The 22154-nt window shown below is 36.8% G+C and overlaps 1 protein-coding gene across 3 annotated transcripts in view; it reads left to right on the forward strand.

Moving 5' to 3' along the window:
• SKAP2 (src kinase associated phosphoprotein 2) overlaps positions 1-22154 on the forward strand; it is a 122883-nt gene that overhangs the window by 90122 nt on the left and 10607 nt on the right. For 2 of the 3 annotated variants that reach the window (XM_030008434.1, XM_030008437.1), the window contains 2 exons: positions 12990-13058; positions 19619-19749. In XM_030008434.1, coding sequence (XP_029864294.1) covers positions 12990-13058; positions 19619-19749 — 200 coding nt within the window. The remainder of the gene's footprint in view (positions 1-12989; positions 13059-19618; positions 19750-22154) is intronic. The other variant, XM_030008436.1, reaches the window with a different exon arrangement.

Genomic DNA, 22154 nt, shown 5'->3' on the forward strand with positions numbered 1-22154 from the left:
AGTTGTGGTCAACTGTTACAACAAACTGAAGGAGTTCATGTTGGAAAGGCAGTGTTTATCAAAGTCTTGAGTTAGCAAAGGCTGAATTTTATTTCTGTATTTCAGAGATTAAAAAAAAAAAAGAAAAGAAAATACCCTAAAGCCCAATCAGACAACTCCCTTGCCCCCCCAATAAACCAGGAATAGATTGTTAAATCTGCATTGCCTGTTGGCATTTTGAAGCTTATTTACTTAAAATTAGAAGGCATACTTAATAACATCTAAAAAGGAAGTATTTTTAATCATGCATTTTTTTGTTTAAAGAACTCTTTTAGAAACTAATTAGCACACAACTCTGAAAGGAATTTACTTATTGAAATAAGATATGTTATTGCAAGTACTGATCAATTATTTTTATACTATTTTCTGTGCACCAGCACTAAACAACGTTTGACACTATTGATTTGTAAAACCAATCTGATGTGAACAATATGTGACAGAAGTTGTTTGTTATCAGGAGATAGAATCCTGCCTTAGAAAAGCTTGTCATCCTGGTGAGACAGAATCCTGCCTTAGAAAAGCTTGTCATCCTGGTGAGACAAAATCACACAAAGTAATTTTACTTGTATCACAGTTTTTTCAGTGTTGACTTTCTGACAGCTGGCTTCATGTTAAATGTGATCAAAGCTTTGTTTATGCATGCATGTCTTCAATGGGTTTTGGACCCAAAGTTCATTCTTTTGAAAGCAAAGTAGTCTTCTTTGGTAGCACTGTTTTTATCTAATTAAGAAGCACTGCAATAATTCTATTGCAAAGCATTCAGAAGAAATGTCTTGGTATGTGAGATAGTTTATTAACCATAAATTTGAGGAATTGCTGTAGTTTAGCAAGTTCAAAGCAAAATGTCAATTGTATTGTGTATACTTATGAAAACAGAAATGTTGGGCTTGCTCTACTGCTTGGGTATAACTGTGATGAAGACTATTTAGATAGATCAAGGAACCTTTACTTTTTGAATTTGTGACAAATGACTCCGTATCAGGCCATTAAAACCATTAGGTAGAGGTTTTTGAGAAAAAAGAGCAACCAGAGGTTATATGGTGCCTCAGGCTATCGCTTCTCAACTTTTCTGGTTTCCACGAGGTAGCTATTAAAGAACCATAATTTATATAACTGGATTCTCAAATAAGACACAGCAAGGTGGGCTTTAAAGGCTGAATTAATCACTCTGTTACTGTAGACACAAATCTCTTACTTGAATTTTTCAGCCTTAAGAAAGGCATCAGCATAAATCCTTCTGTATATGTCTTTTCCTCCCAGTGTGCTTTTTATGTGCTACTCACTTTCCTTCCCACCCTCCTCAAAATGGAGAAATTAGCCAAACAAAATACTAATTAACCAGAGCTTCATGAATTTTGCTGGTCATATGCATTCATACCTGATTTGCTTGTGTGTTACAGTGTACTGTGTTTGCAGTGGATGTCATGTTTAGTTTACACATATACAAGGAAGGCAACATAGGAGAAGGCTGCCTGTTTCATGGTCTTGGATGCTGCTCCCTGGGCTGGGTAGGAGTCTTTGAAAGAAGCAAGTTGGTTGCTCCTAGGAAAGGAAAATGGTCAGCAGGGTACAACTTCCAGACCACACAGTGGACCAGGCAGAGAGGGCAAGATGCAGCAGTCTGCTGTGCCCTACAGTAGAGAGGGATGCTCCAGGGAAGTGCAGAGTGCAGGTACACAGATAAGCTTCAGCAGCAAAGGAAAGAATGTTTTAAGAAGCCAGAAGAGACTGAGGAATGTTTTTGGCAAGTCAGTGAGATTTGGATTAGACAGCAATGTAGGAGGAAAATTTTCTGATCCAGAAAGGGCATGGTTGGCACAGGGGTATTTTGTTTCAGTCCTTTTTTGAAGTCTACTTTTTCCTAGCAGATCTTGATTTTCTCCACCTAAAAACTCTGAGTTTGTGTTCTAAGAAAAGTAGTTTAAGATCTTGGGACCTTTCAGTATCTTTAAGGAAGAGGTTCCAGTACTTCCGTCTTTGGTTTGTGGAAGAGTTTTGTCTTAGCAGGCTGTAACAGTTATTCTGTCCTTGAATCTTGAAGGCAAGTGAGTAAAACTGGGAATTAAAGGAAGGAATCTCATTTTAAAAACAAAGCACTATCTACAGAAAAGCCTGTGGACCCTAGCATGAGGGTCGTCCTTCCATTGTCCCAAAATATACTAACTGAAACTATACTTGCTTCCATACCTGTCTCAAATTTATTTCCTTAAGAAGTGAGGCATCTCCATTACTAAATGTTGAACAGTAGTTTCAGATAATTCGATAAACAAAAGTTCAAGATGGATACGATTTTGTCAAAATTTCCATACGGGTCGTAAGACCCAATTTCTGGTTAAACTGCCTAGATCAGGCCTACAAGTGGTGGCTCTTACAATGCAACTGAGACTGTGTTGCATGACAGCTGGGTAATTCAAAGTACTGACTGCGAGGCAATTCAAGTAATCTGGGACTCTGGGGGCCCTGGGTTTTTCTGAGATCCAGCTGCATGCCAATCCCACAGTAACATGGTGAGCTGCCTGGGCAGCAGTTGTCATCACCTGCTCATGAACTACTTGCAGATCCCTGCTGTCCTGCCTCATCTCTCTGAGGTGCATTGTGGTATGTGGTGTGTAGGGCTAGTAAGATCCAACATCCAGAGTTGCCGGTCCCGCTCTGGACCTAATGTATGAGAATGGGGTAATGGGACTGTATTTGTAGAAATAAATGTGGGAATGTTACCCAAAATACAGTATGTGTAAACAGTCTGCGTTGCAGCTATAATTTTCTGCTTATTTATGATTTAACCTGATTTTTGTTTACTAGTGAATCATAACAAGAATATTTTTACAATTACTTTATTTCATTATTTAAGCTGGAGAAAGGATTTAGCGTAGTTGACATAATTTAGTTTGATGGCATGGGCCATAAACAGTGAAAGAGGCAGTGGTGTGGGTTTTTTACTTTTCATGAAAGTATCCAAATGGTGAAAGCTGCTGAATTTTTTTTTTGTCAATGTGCAGTTAATGGTCAACACAGAGAATGCAAAAATGTCTTGGTAGAACATTTTTAACGGAGTTATAAGAGAAGCATCTGGGAGCCAGACTTTTCTTGTGGAAACATGCCAATGACTGTATTGTGTTTCCTTTCACTAAAGTGAGCTATGCTGAAATGCCTTGTCTTCTGTCCCTTTTTTGAGTAAGTTCATTTCTGGAATCAGACTATAAATTTGAATACTTTAACCCTGCAGATTATTAAAGGATATTATGTGGTTTAAACGAGATGCTTTCTTTATGAATTCTATGTATGTAAATATTATGTCAAGTCACATTTGTCACAATTAAGGATATGTAGTTTTCAGAAATGGCTTTTAAATTTAAATCTTGCTGCTGATCAACGAGTATGGGAAACTTTACTTGACATTTACAGACTTTTTTCTGTCTACCATATAAATTTAAGCCTGAGAAATATAACCTCTGTACATGGTTGTCAAATAACACTGTAGTACAGAGTTATACAGTATAGATTTGTTAATTGAATATTTGATTGCTAGATGTATTTACATAGAAAACTATTTATATTTTCTATGTAGATTTTAATAGCCACCACATTTATTTTAGCAAAACATTTTAATAATTAGGTTTATAAAATGTCATGTTGAACACTTAAACTGTTTACATAACTAAGAGCTATTATGGGTTGAGAGAACAAACAAATTTATTTTAGTTACAGTAAATTCACATAAATCTTTATTATGTTTATATATAAGAATGTACTTATGTGCATGCGACATGTATTTAGGCAAGCAATCTCTAGTGCAAATTCCTGTGAACCTACAATACAACCATGGAATCAACTTCAAAATCGTTGTTTGTTTTGTCCCTTTGAGCTACTAATTTGCATTCTGTCCAATAATTGCAACTACTTTTTTGGGAGGGTGAGGAGGGACAGAGGAGGGAACATTTTTTGTTAATCAGCTAAATAATTGGATGAGCATGTAGAAACGTTAAACCCCAGAAGCTTTCCTTTACGTTGTTGAGGCCTGTTAAGAGCTGTATCCTAAAATATTTTATTCCTTCTTTAAATGTTTAAATATGGATTTAGGTAAGATGCCTATTGCCTCAATTTTGTATGCCAAAATTGAGGCTTTAGGAACATACTTAGAAGTGGAGCCAAAATTGTGCTTTTGTTGGAAGCTAACATGAAACTTTACCTTCAGAGATGCTTCTGTTCAGGTGTGGAAGTTACCTAATCTCTTGATCAAAAGAATATAGGTAACATTTTAAAAAGTACCTAATCAAACTTAAGGAATTTGTAAGGAGCTGGATTCTGAAGTAATTTATGAAATTTTCACCTTGTTTGATGGTCCATCAAATAATGTTTTGTTTTCTGAGTTTAATATATTCTGACTGGTTCACTCAGCATATAGGATTAGACAATTTTAAGAGGCTTGATTTCTGAAAACAAAACCCTGAAATAGTGACTTTAATTGTAAATACAAAGTGTCTGTGAATATAAAAATAGGAAAAGAATGAATGAGTTTCTGGAAGTGGATCTCTCTCTAATTTCTTTTATTCTTTGTTATAATTATTGTGTGCATATCCACTATTGAACTTGCTTGTGATGACCTTTATCTTTTCTCTTGAGAAGAAATACTATTATCAGGTTCTTCTTCATGAGGAAATAAAAAGGTCAGTGCAAAACCCATCCCTTATTTCTATGCAGTGCACATTGCACTTTGGCATATTTGTATTGAATTTTATTAATAATAATTAGATCATTTTGTCAAAGAAATTTTAGTATTCCCAAATTAGACATTCTAAATGGTCTTTCCTGGTATGTACTGCTGCTCTTCCTGCCTTTTTCTACCTTTTCTCCTCCCAAGCTTGTTATTGGTGTAACTAAGATTTTACATACTTCTATTCCTCCTAATCCTGTCAGACTAACTATTTTTTTCCCTCCTTTAACCTTAAATTGACAAACTGTTAGTTCTTTTGCATCTATGTTAGTCTAAGAAAAAAAAGAGAATGTAGAGATTGTAAAGTTTTTGCCTTTTGTTTTTTTTTTAAATTGGAGATTTTAAATTATTTATTGTTTGGAAGACTAGTGCTAGGAACTGCACAACTAAGTTGATTCAGCTGTCACTTACTCAAAACTTGACTGAAGATTGCTTATTTGCAAGGAGAGCGCCAAGCAGGCACTCCAAGCAGGAAGCTGAGTTCATGAAATCTTGATATATTCATAACGAAAACCAGGAATTGCCAGTACCTCTGGATTGTTCAGTTGTCCTAATGAATATATTTTGTTCTGTCGTTCAGGTGACTGAGCATGTTTTTCCTCCTGTTGTGATACGTTGCTCTTAAAGCCTGAAGGGCCGTGTGAAGCCCTGGAAACAGCAACTTTCATACTATAACAAGCTCTCTGTTTGGTAAATGAACAAAATTTGTGGGGTCAGGAGAGGATATAGTCTTTATACAAATTGGTTGTGACTACAGAATGGGGCAAGGGCAGGCAAGCAAGGGTACTGGGACACTTGGTACTGGGGAAAGGAAAGAAAAAGAGGAAAGGTGCTGATGTATATTCAGGTCTCAACAAGTACGGAAAGTAAGTAAAGCAAAGCATGTTCCTACATTTCCTGAAAACTTGGTAAAATCATGCACAGTAGAGTGAGAAGATCCACTTTGCAACAACTGTGGACGACCTTGCCAACAATGCTCAATTTTCTGTCTTGTGTGAGAGTAACTTTTTCCTCCAAGGACAGAGATGTGTTCTTTGATCACTTAGTCTTTATACTTTCTGTCCTAAAACATTATAAAAAATATTTTCTGCTAGAAAAATATTTTGTTGTTTGTTTTTTTCCAGTAAACTAGTGAGAAGTCGTATAGTATCTTCCTGCTTTTTAAAACACGTTTTTTTAATCCATTGCCCTAGTATAGTTCATGTGGATGGGTATGTGTGCAATAATAAATGAGAAATGCAGTGTCTTTTTCACAGATGTATTTAGAAAGAGACTTTTTCTGAAACAGTTCTCCGAACTTACACATTTCTCTCTACTACTTCAGTCTGTTATTATTCTTCATAGGAATAGCTATATGATCCAAACAACATTCTTCTGCACAAGACTAGAGAATTGCAGCCTTGAAGGGTGTATTGTATTTGTCCCTAGTGGGACTGTTTTTTTTTTTTTTGTTTACTTCACTCTTTAGTTTAGCAAATGCTGTAACTCCAAAATGCTTTTGTTAGGAAGGGAATTTTATGTCTGCTTTTTGGTTTTGATTAAGCCAAACCATAACATATGCTTAGATTCACAGGGTGGTGTCACAGGAAGGTTGTTTTAAGAGAGAATTTTTTTTTTTTTTGGCCAGAAAATGGCTAAGTGACATTCCAGGACTCCAATATAGCTTCCTCTCCTTCTCACCTCCTTTTCCTGCAGCATTGATCCTGAGTTAATTAACAAAATCTACTAATCTTTTCTGTGAGAATGATGAGGTAACTTTTCCAAGGTCTTCTCAATAGGAGGCAGTGCTTCATTTTTAGCGGAGATGGCTGGTTTGGTTATTCAGACTGCTTACAAATTTGGGAATAATGGTGCACAGTAGCACCTTTTCAAGATACAAGGAGTGCAACTGAGGGGAAAAAAAAGTGCAGGATTTCTCAAGGAATTCAGGAAACCTCACATCTGGAAAATTGGCAAGATCTGGACAAAACTGAGTCATTTGAGCTAATCCTGTTCTATAAAGTCATTAGCTTCAGCTCTCTCATACGTGAACTATTAAAATGCACAGACCCTTATAAACTGCTGCTGAATAGCTTAGTCTGGAGTACCAAAAGAAGCCAGATGCCGTTTCCTAGAAACTTGATCTAACTTTCAGAGTTAGAGCAGGGTGTTAGACTAAGCAATTTCCACTGGTCCCTTCTATCCCAAAGTATTTCATGATTCTAGCTTTTTCACTTTGTACAGCCAATGCTATTTATTTGAGGCCATTGGGAGGTCAGTACATTGTCAACAGTAATAACAGACTTCTGTTACTGTCTACTGGTTGGAACGAGTGGTGCATGTACTCAACCTTACTTACTCTAGAATTTAAATAATAGTTGTTTTCAAAGAGCTGATTAAAACTTGTGCAAAAAGTGTTAGTTGGAGGTCCCATCTAGTTTAGCTGGTAGTATATTTGAATGAAACCTTTTGCCTCCATCTTGGAATCAGACTTGGATCACATGTGTTGGAAGGAATTGGGGCTAGGAATTGGCATGGGTTGTCCTCAACTAAAACTAAAGCATCTCAGTGTGCATAATGTTTTTCATTAAAATGTATTTTTATATTGTTCATAACCTGGAGATCTCTGTCTGTATTCTGTTGGAATACAATTCTGTATTGTCTGTTTCCCATTGAATTTCTGAAGCACAGTGGTGACCATTTATTCAGGTGCAACTTCTGCTTCTGCTCATATTTTGATGTCACCTCATCTGCAATCCCAAGTGTTTAGCCTGTGTCTGGGTGACCTGTTTCTGTTTCTGTCTCTTCTGCTTGTGTTGTAGAAATTGTTTTTTTCACTCAAGCTTGTCATGCAGGAATGTAACTTCTCTGTCTGAGCTGTTGGGTGGTAACTAGCTGACCCATACAAGTAGGAATAAAAATAAGAATTGTCCTCTCTTCTGTCATGGTAAGAAATTCTTAAGTTTATAGTCTCTTCTCTAGATAGCAACCAGCTTGTTTTCCACTTCTGTCACTGTCCTGGAGGCATTTTCATCGCCAAACCATGCACCCCAGTACAGTCAGATGGAGCTTTAATAAAACGATAGCCTGTCTCCTCCTCTTTGTTGCCCCCCAGGTCTCACATGGCTAGAGAATAGCAGCATCAGCAGCCTTTTCCAAGCTGTTTCATTTGTTTACAGAGTGCTATTGGGATGCAGGGTGAAATGTCAATAAGTTGTGTGTAAATCTTCCAGTAATCTGTCATGTCCAGGAGGAACTGGGGGAAGGGGATGGATCTGTGGGAATATTGGAGCATTACCAAAGCTAGAGTTTTGCTACTTGGATTTGGAGATCTCTCCCTACAGAATGGGTGGATCTGGAGTCTAAAAGAAGACACCAGAAAGGAAAATCCCTGCCATTACGAATACACACACCAAGGCAAATAATCCAAGCAACACATGGAGGATTTCTGGGATGTCAGGCTGCTTAGGCTAAAACTCTGTAAGAGTTTGGGTGAAATGTATAGGCATGTACAGGTGTGTATATAGTGAGAATACTGCAGAGGACCCCTTCCCCAAGGCTGGGGAGCACTGTCCTCAGGTAAGGCAACTTGCTGGCCCTGCATAAAACAGGGTGTTAATTCTTATTCCTTTGATCCCAGGTGGTCTCTAGCCCTCCCTGCTAATGTTAACAGAAGGTGTCAGGCCAAATTATAAAAACAATTTTGTTCTTAAATTTTGCATGTTTATTGCTCCTTCTTTGGAATTCTTAAATGTTTCTCCAAACAAATAATCTTTTCTGTAAAAAAAGCCAGTTCTCACTAATTTTTAAAAAAATTACACAGGTGGATTGATTTATGTTCCTTATTAGAGTAATAATTCATCTGTTAAGGGGTTAGGTCAATTTGTAAAATTATAAATCTGGGAGAGAAAAGGTCTTGATTCTTTCCCACAGTAAGCATTTATTAATATATGAAAGTTCTTGTTTACATTTGTGCAGAGTCATTATTTGTTAGCAAAAAAGCAGTGTGGAGGAGTAATACTCTTGGTGTTACCAGGCCATTGTATCTTTTACTTTTTCTTGCGCAAAGCAGTATAGACCTATGACGTTCAGTGTCAGCAGAGTTCTTCATGTACACACCTTTTTGTTTGCATGTGTGTCACTGCTGCTGAGTACAATAGTAAAGACACTGTGATTTTTTTTTTTTTTTTCTAATTGATTATTTAATAATACAAGTATTTTTGTGGAGGTCTGTCTTACAAGACCTGTTTGTATGCTTATAACCTTCTGACACCACAGTGAGATTTCAAATGAAGATATATTAATGTACACTACAAGTGTGTGATTGCTTGTATCATTATGAAATAGATGAAAAATTAGTTCACTGCAGTAGTTTTTATCTGAACTGATCAAAACATCTTCCAATGATTTTTCTAACAATATGCGATAGGAATAACAACTTCACATGTTGTAGAGTTCCGTGCTGCAGCCGAGAGGCATGTAAATACAAGCTGCTTATTTGCAAGAAGCTTCCAGATTTGCAATATGATTGCTATGGAAACCACACAATGAAAACCTTATAACCATCTGTGTGGTTTGGTAGATTCTGCTGCATAGCTGAGCTGTTTTTGTTTACTGTTATTAAAGTGTTGAATAGAATATATTAACCCACAAACGGGGATTATCCAAGGTATAAACTAGTATTCTGCAATGACAATATGTCAGAGACTAGAAGACAGTATAATATCAATTAATAATGGCATTAAATTAGAGTCTAATGTAAAAAGATGGTTAAGTAATGTGTTAGTAGAGGAAACTGCTAAGTTTATGCATATTTATCATGGAGATACCACATTCCATTGAAGGAATGCACTGTTCAAGCCAAACTCTTATCCATTTTATACTCAAGTAGTCTGAATTTTTTTTTCACCCTCCCCCTTTAAGAAAATGAAATTGGAAGAAAAAGATCAATGGATTCATGTAAAAACCTCAACTAGTGTAGAGTTCATTGGTCACTTTTTAAATTGTGTGGATGGCAGAATCATCTATGATTGGGTGATTATTTTTCTGTTTTTTCTTCAGACTGCAAATTAAAGAAGTAAATTATTTTCAACAGCTTTCATGGACTAACTGAAAAAAACCACAACAAATATAGTTGGTTCCTTGTTGCATTGTCATCACAAGAATTTTGTAGGTTGTTTGCCATTAGACTCTCTGAGTACCAGCAGAGTATGGAACATAACCTGTATCTCAAGGGTTCTTTGGCTCTACAGCTCTGGAGGAGTTCACTGGTTCAATTAGTGTTGATTAGTCTCATTTTGACACAGTGAGAAGGTGGAGAAGATTATTTTCTCGCTGCAGTGGTAGTGATGGTGTGAAGAAGAGATACAGAGGAAACATTGTACCAGATTATTTTAAAGGTCTGCGTGACTCCTCTTACACAGTATCTTAATAATACAGAAGGATTTCACTGTATTTTTTATTTTAATTTTTCATCTTCTGACTCTATTCCATGTTGCAACACAAACTTTAGTATGTTGCATCTGACTACAGCCATAATTCCTGGCGTAATTGAGGTGGTTGTGTTTAAAGGACATCTCCTGCACATAGTTCCTGCTTCAGGACCAGAAAACACTAGTAAGAACCACAGGTTCTTTTTTACCACCCTAAGCCAAGCCTGTTACATCTGCTCCACTATGAGCATGATTGCATTAGCAAGTAGCGTGGACCATTTGCAACAGATTCATAAAGCACAAGTTTGTGGCGAGGATCTGATGTTCACGCTGTGCATGTTTCAGAAGAGGTTTCCTATGGAGTCACTTTAGTCTGGTTCCATGGACTGAATGCTCTTTAGCAGCTGGACCATGCTCAGTGTGCTTCTGGAGTGCCTCTTCCACTCTAATTGCACCTGAAAGTTTATCCTCTCTGTGACAATTCCGTAGTGTAAAGCAAAGTGGGATAAGTGGGGATGGTTGAGATCCAAACCAGTATGCTAATATGGACAACCTTTGTTTGAATTTGGGACCTTTTCAGTATTCAAAGAGCCTTGTTCAGGTATTTTCTCATCTTCAGATATGGATCTGGTGAACTCTTGTTTCTAGAAAATACGTTTTCCAGGAAGGGGAATGTGTATGTTCTAAATTTTTCCATGAAACCACAATGCAATCTACATGTATTCAACTATACCTTATGAAAATTTCTTTTCAAACCTTCTCTGCTGTTATACTTCAGTTGAAATACCCTCTACTAGTCAGTCCTCAGTTCAAGCTAGTCTGATGACCATGACAGTGATAGAGTTAAAATCCACAGTATATTCAACACATCAGTTGATGTAGGTCCAAACATTCAGTAACATGTAATATCAACATTTATTTAATCAATGTATAATACTCTGTGTGTTGGATGAAACTGGGTTGTTCTGGGAAAAGGGAGCAATCCTAGAAAATGTGACTGGTAATGGGATAATACTAGCTGTGAGTGGTGTAATAGTGGTAGGGAAGCCACAGAATGACAGTGCCTCCTAGTGCTCTGGACAGCACATAGGGATGTATTTTTGCCATTTATGCTCAAATTGTGAGTGCTTAAAATAAACAAATGAGTGTACTTGGAAACATGCAACAAGTGTTATGCCAAGTGGGGGAATACATTTGAATGCAGTAAATAGTTCAGAGTGTTTTGTGTTGTACCGCAGCTTCAGATTTTCCGCGTTCTATTGTGGTTTGTTGGTGGTGTTTTGGGGTTTTTTTTTGTGTGTTTTTTTTTTTTTTTTTCCTTTGGCTTAAATAATAGTTTATATTCATCTCAACCAGATTTTTAGCTAGTCAAGAGTCAGAGAGAAAAACTCTTGCTGGCTTAGTAGGGCAGAATTTCAAAGCTCTTTGTAGAGTGAATCTCATGATGTAATTGTAATATTTGTAGGACTGCGTATATAGGTTAGCAGCAATTATGCACACTCTTTTCAACAGGTCTACTCTTGTGCTTTAAACATATGCTTTAAAGTTTGCAGGAACAGTCTTGTGGATAGATTAAATTTTTACAAGGCTTAAAATCCTTTGAACTGTTGATATAAAATTCACTCTTTGTCAAAGTAGATAGGCAATTACATAAAAGTTGCACAATAAGGAACATTTTAAAAGCTGTGAGTTCTGTATCTGTTGTCTGTCATTAATAAAATATCAAAATTAGTTGCTGAAATGTGTGCCTTAAAAAGAAGCATGAATATTTGTATAAGATGTGATGAGTAGCAAAGGCAAATAGTTTAAATGTATTAAAAAGTCCAATTCTTGTTCGAGAAGTGCGTTTATCAATATACCATTTCCTCATTCAGTACAGCAGCTTTGTCAGTTTTGATATGCTGTAAAGGCCAAGATAAATCTGTTTCTACTTCCTTATGAACCTAAAGAATACAGCTAAAAAACCTCATAGTTTGTTCCCTTTTTTGCCTCATCAACAGAATTGTTGACTGTGAAATGTGAGGAGCAGATCTTAGATCCCTGTACTGAGTGGAGTGTGGATTTACTTATGTGAGGGTGTGGACATGAGAGAGTTCCCTGTCTGTGCTGGACAAGGAGTATGGAGCACATCTTTTGAAATTGCCTGTGGGGATTTCAGAGTGTTCCAAGCCTACTAGCCAGAAAACATGCTTCAGAGCTGATCGCTGCCAGGCTTTCTCTTTTCTTGTCCCCTAAACTAGCACTAAGTTATTTGGTATAGTCTGGCTTGCTTAAAACCATGGTCAGGCACAGTAGACAGGAGCACTGAATGCATGGCATCTGTAGTGGCTGTGTTCCCACCATGCAGGTGTCCAGCTAGTGTGTGTGTATGAAAGTGTTGAAGGTAAGATGTCCTCTGCCTTCTCTGCATACTTCTCTTAAGAACTTCTGAATTCTTGCATGGGCTGGGGATACTTATTCAATCCTTGGTTTCCTTTTCTTTATTCTGGCAAGAAAGGTATGGAGCAGAATAGGACCCTCATTCTAATTGTCTCAGAATGACTGAAAAACAGCAGAACTGCAGCTCTGTATTACTGCATTCGGAGCAGAGTGAAAAGGGAAACAGATGTTCACAACTGAGATTTTGAAAGAAAGCTCTTGGAGTGTTTGGATGGGTGGGGGAAACCACAGAAATAACAACGTTCCAATGTCTGTACAAATGCAAAATAGTAAACAGGGCTTACGATCTGGAAATGTAGAGTGTGGCTTTCAGACTGATGTGGGCTGTAATTCCTGTCAGCTGAGGTGTCTCTTCAGAGTTTCATTTGCAGTTATGTGTTTTGCAGAAGAACGTGTTCCTTCAAAGGCTGAAGTGCCAAGAAAACTGAGCCAGGATAAAGTTACCACTGTGTCAGGTAATTAAAATCTTTCCTCTTTATTTTGTGTATACACTTTCGTTTTACCTTTATTTTCTTGTCTCTTCCCTTTGCTGTTTTAAAATAATGTTTTTGTAGCTCTGTAAAGCTGTCTTTTTCACCTGGGTATTTGATAGCAGCGAAACTGCTTAGCGCCACTTAGGATGCATGAAAACCACTTGAGAAGGATTTATAAAGTAAGCCAATTTATACAAGGTATTCCTTCCTGAATTACTTTGTAATGACTCAATTAGCTTTCATTTCTGCACAAAGGAGATTTAGTTGCATAAATTAGCTTATCATCATTGAGGAAGTGTCACTGCTAAAGGACAGTTTATAGATACAACATGCAGTTGCTGTCAAACCTATAAGAATGTAATATAGACATCTGTGTATACTTTGTGCTTGAGCAGAAGAGACTTCTGCCATTCAGAGACTAACAGGGGACAACAAGTTGCCCAAGGGACTGGCAATGTAGACGTCTCTGAAAAGGTCAACTTGACACAGGCTCTGACAATCGACCCAAAGCTCTGTCTTCTTTGATAAAAATCAGATAAACTTAAGACCACTAATTGATCTGCAGCCTGTTTAAATGTTGGCCATGCATATCTTCATTGCATATGATTACCACAGAAAGCAAATGAATTGGGTAAGAAATGCCAGAGTCCAGTGACAGCAGCATAAAAATTGGAAAAGGACACAAATGCCCAGAAAGGCTGTGAAGGATATTCTCTCAGCTTTAGCTTGGCAAGCTGCCCTTGTGCTAATTATCTCTGGGACTGGAAAAATAACTGCAAACACCATGTAAAGTCACATGGCCAGACAACTTTTCTTGACAGAAAGGTATTTCCAGTTATGCTTAAAAACAAGATATATATGTGCTTCAAGGGCACAGGCCTTTAGATAAACTATTGGTGATTTGACACAGCAAGTAGAGAAGACTTGCTTCTTATCAGACCTTACATCTTTTTAAGATCTGCTGCATTGTAACTGTGACCTGCACTGACATGCAATCTGGCTCTCCTTTCCCCATCGTACATAATACACATAATTCTTTCAGGGCTGTCAAGGAAAGGGTGGGCAAGAAGAGTTCCTTTAGGAAGTAGCTCTGCTGTGCTCTTCCTGTTGCAACATGTGGAGAGGAAACAGAGGCCTGGTTTCCTGACCCATACAGGAAAGCAGGAACAGGTTGCTGTGAGGAGTTTTGGGTTGCTTTTCTTGGAAAGGAAACAAGAGCCAAGTCATCAGATGCTGTTAGCATTGTGCTCTGCTAAAAACATGTGTAAAACAACATGACTCATTACAACTTTAATATTTAGTACTCATTTAGACATTACTGTAATTATGAGTGTGTTGTCATAATGGAGCGTGAGGTCAATCCAATTATAAAGTTGCCAACAGCATTTTTTTTCACTAATATATCTTCTTGAAGTTCTAAATGGTCTTACTTTTAAGAAATCGAAACCTTAGAGCCTTCATTTCTGAAAATTTTCAACTGCTATGAGAACTTGCCTTATCAGTCTTGCTAGTATTTGTGTAATGTCCTTGAAAACACCATAACAGTTCTCCTCAGATATCGGATTCATTTCAAGCAATAATTTTCTAATCTGATCTGATTTTATTTAGTTAACTATTTAACACTGGAAATTTGCTTGACTTTTAGGGCTGAGTTGACATAAGTATATCTGATAGGCATCACATGATAAATATCTACCCTGACTCAAGAATATTTCATGATTTTCCAAAGAAACAGCGTGTACATTCTTAAATTTAATTTATTGCCTAGCTTTACTAAACCTGAATTTCACAGAAAGTATTCTGCAAATTGTCTGTGAGCTCAGCATAAGTACAAAACCCCTTTCTTTTTTCCTACTCTTTTTTTGCCCTGACTTATCTCTACTTCAGTTAATGTGCAGACTTGAGTTTTTCTTCCTTCAGTCTTGATGCTGACTGTTGCTGCTGGATAGCTTTACATTAATTGCTAGTGACCTAATTATTTAAAAATACCAAAGCATTGAAGAATTTCAGTTATATAATATGGCTTGCTGGGTCTTTTTTGCTAGCACTATCTACCCATTATAATTTCCACAATCACTGTTTCAGTAAGCATCATGCTCAGTGCTGTCTCAGTATAAAAACCTTGATTTTAGAGTAACTAAGTAGCAATAGGAGAAGGGAAGTGAGAAAGATTATACAGATTGGGCTAGATTGGAGGTTGAGTCCAAATAACTACACTACAATTATTTTGCCCTTATTTCATAATTTTTCTGGCATGTGGGAAAAAGGGCAAGTAATTAACAGGCATTCTTTGCAGTTTAGGACATCATCAGAACAAACAAATAACTGTTCTTTAACAGGGTATGTCTCCCTTCACCTGTCTCTCCATCTTTAAGCCTTCAGTATGGTAAGTATTGAGCACATCATCACCCAAAGGGGATACAGTAGTTTTCCAGAATTTCACCTCTTTCAAATATTGTTAAGTAGCCCAGACTAGTAATCTTCAAATCTGACGATATAAACTTTTGAAGAATCTGATCAAGAGTCAAGGAATATGATTCCGAATGGCAAGCTGTTTAATGTCCTGGGCAGTGGACCACAGTGGTGAAAGGAAAACTTACATGAATGTGGAATTCTTCATTCCACAAGCAATGCATAAGCAGATAATAGAACTACTAGCTCTAAGTCACTACTGTAGTAGGGTTTGCTAACTTAGATGCCATCGATGTTAAAATGGAAGATCGGTGGAAATCAGGCACAGTCACATTTATTCTAATGTTTTAAGTAGTGCATTTCCATACTTGGGCTGTAATTTCTCTTTCATTTTGGTCAGTTTAGTTTTCTGCCAGGTTTGTGCTCAGAAATGGCAAATGCCAAAATTGGCACAAGGAAGAGGGCAGGAATGGAACAGCCTGCAGTTAGATTGGCTTAGGCTGCAAAGGGACAGCACACTTAAATCCCTCTGAAATATGTACTCTTAATCTGTTTTTCCAGGTTTTGTTTTTTCTGTCTATTGAGGCTGTTAGAATATTCTTATAATTTTTCCCCCCCTTGAGTAATCCATGGGCATTCTTAAGTTTTAAACAGTCTACAATATTTGAAGTGCATGCTTGAGTGATATACTTGGCAGATTTTTTTACCTGAATTGTTCATCTTTCTTTCTTCAAGCATGTTTTGCCAGGTGCCAGTATTTTTCAGTGAAATAAACAGTTTGAGCCTACTGTTGCAAAGGCTGGCAGCCATTGCTGTTTGATCTGTCAAATAAACTCTGAAGTGTTTTCATCAGTATATTGGACAAAAATATCTGTTGTTCCTATTACTGTTACTGGAAAAACAGAGATGGCAGAAGAAAACCATGAGGAATTCTTTGTGGAAGAGTTTTGGAAACTGTTGGATAGTTGTTCATCCAGATAGCTGTCCTGGAATGAAACTAGTATTTCCTGGAGAAACAACCTATCCAAAATCCTGCTCAGCCATTTCTTCTGATTGGTAATATTAAAAGCAGTGGGTAGGTAAAACCAAACTGCTTTCTACCCTCTGCTACATATATATATATATATGTGTATATATATATATATATATTTTTTTTTATCATGCCTTTTTCATATTTGTGGCCTAAGTGACCATGCCTTCGAAATAGGACAGACTTCAGTTTAGCAGTTATGTCATCATCATATTTTTAAGGCACAAAACATTTCACAGTGTATAAGAATAGAGTGTAATTGTGGCAGTAATGCCAGCAAATCAATACCTTTTGAATTTGAACTCTAATGGGCACATAAGTTCTTGATGCTAAATCCACCAGGTGTTTTCAGGTATTACATGTGTTTAAGAAGCTCCACATAATTCCATTATTGTATAAATAACCAAATTCCTTTACCCTGGTCTCCCGGTTTTGTTTCATTCAGTTCTTCAGAGGCAATCAAATGAAATTTGGCAGGGTCCTCTCTAACTGAAAGGGGGGCTGAAGTAAGAAAGAATGGGTTTGTGTTTTACAGAGGTTTTTGCAGCTTTTTTTTGTTCTACCTCTGTGTTTGCGAAGCACTATGAATGATTTTATGAAGCATTTTGCCATTTAGATGTATAGATTCTGAAGTTAAATTTACAGTTGGCTTTTATGTGTGTGCAGTTATACTTGGAGAATTTGGGGAAACTTGTGCTGGTGGGTATGAGAGGGTATTTCGAATTTGAAAGTAATGCTTGTTGGAAGACCAGCATAGTTGTTCACAAACTTACGCTGGCACTTTCTCTTCCTACTTTTAATTTCTCTGCTCCTGGTATACTGGTATATGGTTTTCCAAGAAATGTGGCTTTCTGATTTAAACAACTCTGTCTTATGTTGAATTCACATATGAGGGCACCAGAGCCATGGTTAGTCTTTGGGCAACATCTTCACTGTAGCAATAAGCTTATTTTAAAATGCATCTTTTCCAGTGCCGCTGTGTTATTAGTTGAGTTGCTTTCCCACTTTAAGGCTTAATTAAATGCTCATGATGAACATCTAGGGAGAGATGTGCCTCACCCACTGTGGGATCTCTCCTGTTGCTGATGTTCCCCATGTAACTCCCATTAGTGTTAACAGGAGTTACTTCAGGCACATAAAGGTAAGAACAGACCTCAAAGTGATAAAGATTAGTGTGAAAAGTCATGATTCATTTCAGTGCAATCCTGAAGAAGTAAAAGTCCTGATTAATATATTTTAAATCAAATCACTAAGACAGCTGCTGAAAGATTTGAAAGGTGGGATAGACAGAAATAGCTCTTTTAGTTTTTTTCTTACGTGTGCTTACATTGTGTTTTACGAGATAGAGCTGGGAACTGTGATCAATGAGGTATCAAAAGACTGAGGAGAGATTCTGATTTAATATTTATTACAAATTAATTTGGCGCTAACCTGTGTTTATAATCGTCTAATGCTAAATTGGTAAGCTGACAAATGGGAAGGGCCAAAATTTGGAGGTGCGACATTTCAAACTGATTCTGCCTTCCTCTTGAAATTATTTTGTCTATGCATTTTACAATAACCTTATCTCATATTTCTGAATAGTTGGGAGTTTTTATATATGTATCTGTTGCTCCTTGTGGTGTGATGACGCAAGGATTTGTGCATTGGTATTCAGAACGCCCCCTAGTGCTGTGTGGCAAGTAGTAGCTACTCATCACGAGGTTATGGAAAATTAAATGGTGGCTAACTTGCATAGCAGCTTTAAATTCAAGGTTGTGAATATTTAGCCTTATGACAGTATTGCCACTGAAACAGGATAGCACAGAACACAGACTAAAATGGATAAATAGAAAAAAAGCTGCTCTTGCTCATACAGTGTGTATTAAAATTAAAGTCTAAGTATTTGTCAAAATAGGGAAAAACACAAGTTAAATACTGCTATTTTTTTAATAGCATGACACTTTCTATTGCTTGATACTTGATATTTTAGAAGGATTTTTTCAGTAATAAAGTGAACCAATCATGATTAAATTGTAAACTATAAATAATGGTGTAGAGTGCTAACGACATGCAAATGTAACTGGTATATGTTGGAATAACCAGCAAGCCTGCTGTTCGAGGATCATATAACAAAACTAAGGTGACAGCCTTGATCCAGCCAGTTCAGTGATATTTATGTTATCAGAATTAGAAGATAGCTTTCCAGTGATGTAAATTATTAGTACACATACATTCTGTCTGGTTAGTGTATACATAATGTAACTGGTCATCTTAGTGGTATTGCTTACATTCTTTTTGCATTAACTCATCACACTCCATTCTCATGGAATTAAAAACAGGAAATAGTTTGCAGTGTAACAGAAGCACCCAGTGTATTTAACTGTGTGTAAGTGCTGTGTTTCAATAGATGTACTCTGTATTGTAAGTGTATGACAAAGCATTTATTACTGTGTTATTGCCATATTACAGAGCAAAGAGTGCTAAATAATCAATCAGTTAATGGTCTGTATGGCAGCTTGAACACAGCACATCCATTGTGCTTATGCTGTTAGAAGGATGAGTTTATGACTGTAGTGGAGTTGCATGTTTAGCCAGAGCTTAATGTCCTAAACTGGAGCTGACACAAATATTTTTAAAATGCAGCTTCAGCAACAGTTTCCAAGTTCTCCAATATTTCAGAAGGAACAATCAAGGGTTATCTCAAAGGTTCTCAGAGAAGTTATTTAGTTTTGTTGGAACAGGAGGAGGGGGGAGCATATCACAAAATACTTACTTTGGCTTCCTTTCACAGATTATTATTCATGATATTCTAGCAATTTTATCAGTTTCAAGTTGAGATACAAATATGCTTGCTGGAAATACATTAGTAGAGGAAAAGAGCTGCTTTAAGTTGTAGCTGGAAAATGCTTTGAAAACCTGTAGCTACATGTTTTTAAGTGATACAACTTGCCAGTGAAGGGCTCACACATTAAACTTGTTTTCCACTTGCTTTTGTGGTATGAAGGAGCTGTTTCTGAAAAGAGGAGTAAGAAATGTGTGCTAATAAATTGCTTTATACTATCTGGAGGAAATTTAAAGAGTAACTTTATTCCCTCAATCGTCATCCTTTTGTAATTAGATACTGTTTTCTTTGCAGAGAGCAAAAATACCGATTATGCCAATTTCTATCAAGGTTTGTGGGACTGCACAGGAGATGTACCTGATGAGTTGACATTTAAACGGGGTGATGTTATCTACATTCTCAGCAAGGTACGGGATGCTGCTGGGGTTACATAGTTGTAAAAAGAGAGCCATGGCAGAAAGGCACTTTCCCACAGTTCTATGGGGGGAAATTGGCACTCCCTTTCAGATCCTTTGTTTGCAATCAGATATTCACAGCAATTAATTATTTTGTCAAATGAACTATAATCACATTTAAAACAGAGCCACGTAACAGGAATTAACTTAAAAGCATGTTTATTTACTTGTTAAATCTTGGCTACCATTTGTTAACTGATTTAACGGGAGACAATGTGCTTTCTGCTTGTAAAAGTTAACCTTGTAGAATTTTAAATTATCTTGTAAGTTATGGTTTTTGTTTCCTGTTTTATATTCCTGGCTGTGCTGATTCTTACTTTTTGGGCATCTTGCTACAGAAGATGGTTTGTTTTCTTGAACTATGCTTTCATCTTTGTATGTATATTGTAATTGTTCTGACAGCTCAGGTTCCAAATTTGTTTGCTCTGACAGATTTGGGCAGTTTTTAATTTTTTGCTTTCTTGTTTGCAAAGCAAATGAGAAGTATAATTCCTCTCATCTAAAGTGATAAGCAGTATAAGCATGACATTTTATTCTACTTTAATGTTGGTTAATTTTCTTATTTTTCCTTAACCCCCCCCCCCAACAAAAACAAAACCTCTCTGAAAATATATATCTTGTGGTCCATTGAGGTCTACTTCTGAACAATTCATCAAAGGAAATTTCTCTTTTTTGTCACTTACTAGAAAAAAGCTGAGCTTTTCAAGTTCTCATTGAAAAAAACACATTTTAAAATGTATGTAGAATATATATCTCAGATATAATTGCCGTTCAGTATAATTAATGCCAAAGATATTGTAGGTCACTGAAATATACAAGTAGGTGCATGAAAGCTAAAGGCACCTGTTTGTCTTAGTTTCAAACTCTTCAGTTTTGTCACAATTGCTTTAAATCTTTCATGATACCTTTAACTGCAATGTTTCCGGATAATAAATGTAACAGCCTCTGTTTAAATAAATTTAAGATTTATGGATACAAAGATAGTCCTATATAAAAATATAGAAGATATATTACTAATGGTAATGTGACTGTGTATGTCTTTTGAGGTATTTCATTGTCACTTAGACTAATAACTGAATTGCATTACTAAAGGCCGGATAACACTCTTGGATTGGGCAGACTTTCAAGCAGTTATACAGCACTGAAGAATGGTACTAATTTAAAATAACAACCTCTTCCCCCTCTCCCTCCCCCCAAAAGGCCATGAACAAACAGATTCCGCTGTATGAGTTTGGGCTCTTTGTGGGTTGTTCTTTTCTGGTATGGTATGAGGACTATAAAATCTTAATCTTCAGCTTGTAGGTGAAAAAATAATTTGCTACTCCTTCCTCAAAAGAGTGAGAAATTTAATTTAAAAAATGGAGCAGAATAGAAAAACAGTAGCTTAAGCTGTCCTCTGTATATCAACTGTCTTGTGGTCACGCCGTGATTAATCCGTAATCGGTCCTTGAAGCAAGCTTGCTGCTGCTCCAGTTATATAGAGCTTCTCTCTTTGGGAATGATTTCTACTCCAAAATACAGCCCAGAAAATTCAGCCCTGTTTCACTTAAAGATTGTTACAGCTTTTTCAGAAAAATGAGTGTTGGCCACTACTGTCAGCTCTGAATTTAGGGTCCCGGGAGGGGAAAGTGCCAGAGAATTATCCATCTTAACCCTCCACTTGATTCAGTTTCAAGGTCTGATCATTTATGAGCTCTTCGTCTGGTAAGTGAAAATATAACCAAAGGAAAAGTGAACCTAACCATCCTGAAGTGGGTCAGGACTTTTCTTCAAAAAATATTTCCTAATCCACTGCATTAATACTTGGATTTTGTGGCAGTAGGCAGGAATCCGTGGCAATTTTTTTATTTTTTCACACCATCTAGTGGTTGAAAATGAGAGATGCAGGTACTGACAGGAGGTGATGTGTATGGATCCAAAATGGTGTCATAAATTCAGCTTCAGCTTGAACCTAGCTATGGCTTTATTGCCTTTCTATCATATGTCAGCCAGGTATGAACATTACTCTTGAAAATCACATTTTGCTCATAAGGGAGTAAGTACGGGTATAGCAGTATTATAGTAGGAAGGGTGAGGCATTAACAAAATATCGAGCGTATTTGTGCAGCATGTAATAGTTCTTTGTTTTACAATGAAATATAAATGGTATAGCTTGTTCTGACGAGCGAGATAAGATAGATATTTGTCTCTCCCAGCAATAGTTACGCCAAAGCAATATATTTTTACGTGCTTTTCATATACCTTTATAGAAATTAGGGGAAAAGTGACTATTTTATTTCCAAGAAATGAGATCATTAGTACAACAGAAGTAATTATGAACCAGTTTAGCAAACTTGGGCATTGATACAATTTAAATA

This window comes from Aquila chrysaetos, chromosome 3 (assembly GCF_900496995.4).
Source record: "Aquila chrysaetos chrysaetos chromosome 3, bAquChr1.4, whole genome shotgun sequence".
NCBI classification, from domain to species: domain Eukaryota; kingdom Metazoa; phylum Chordata; class Aves; order Accipitriformes; family Accipitridae; genus Aquila; species Aquila chrysaetos.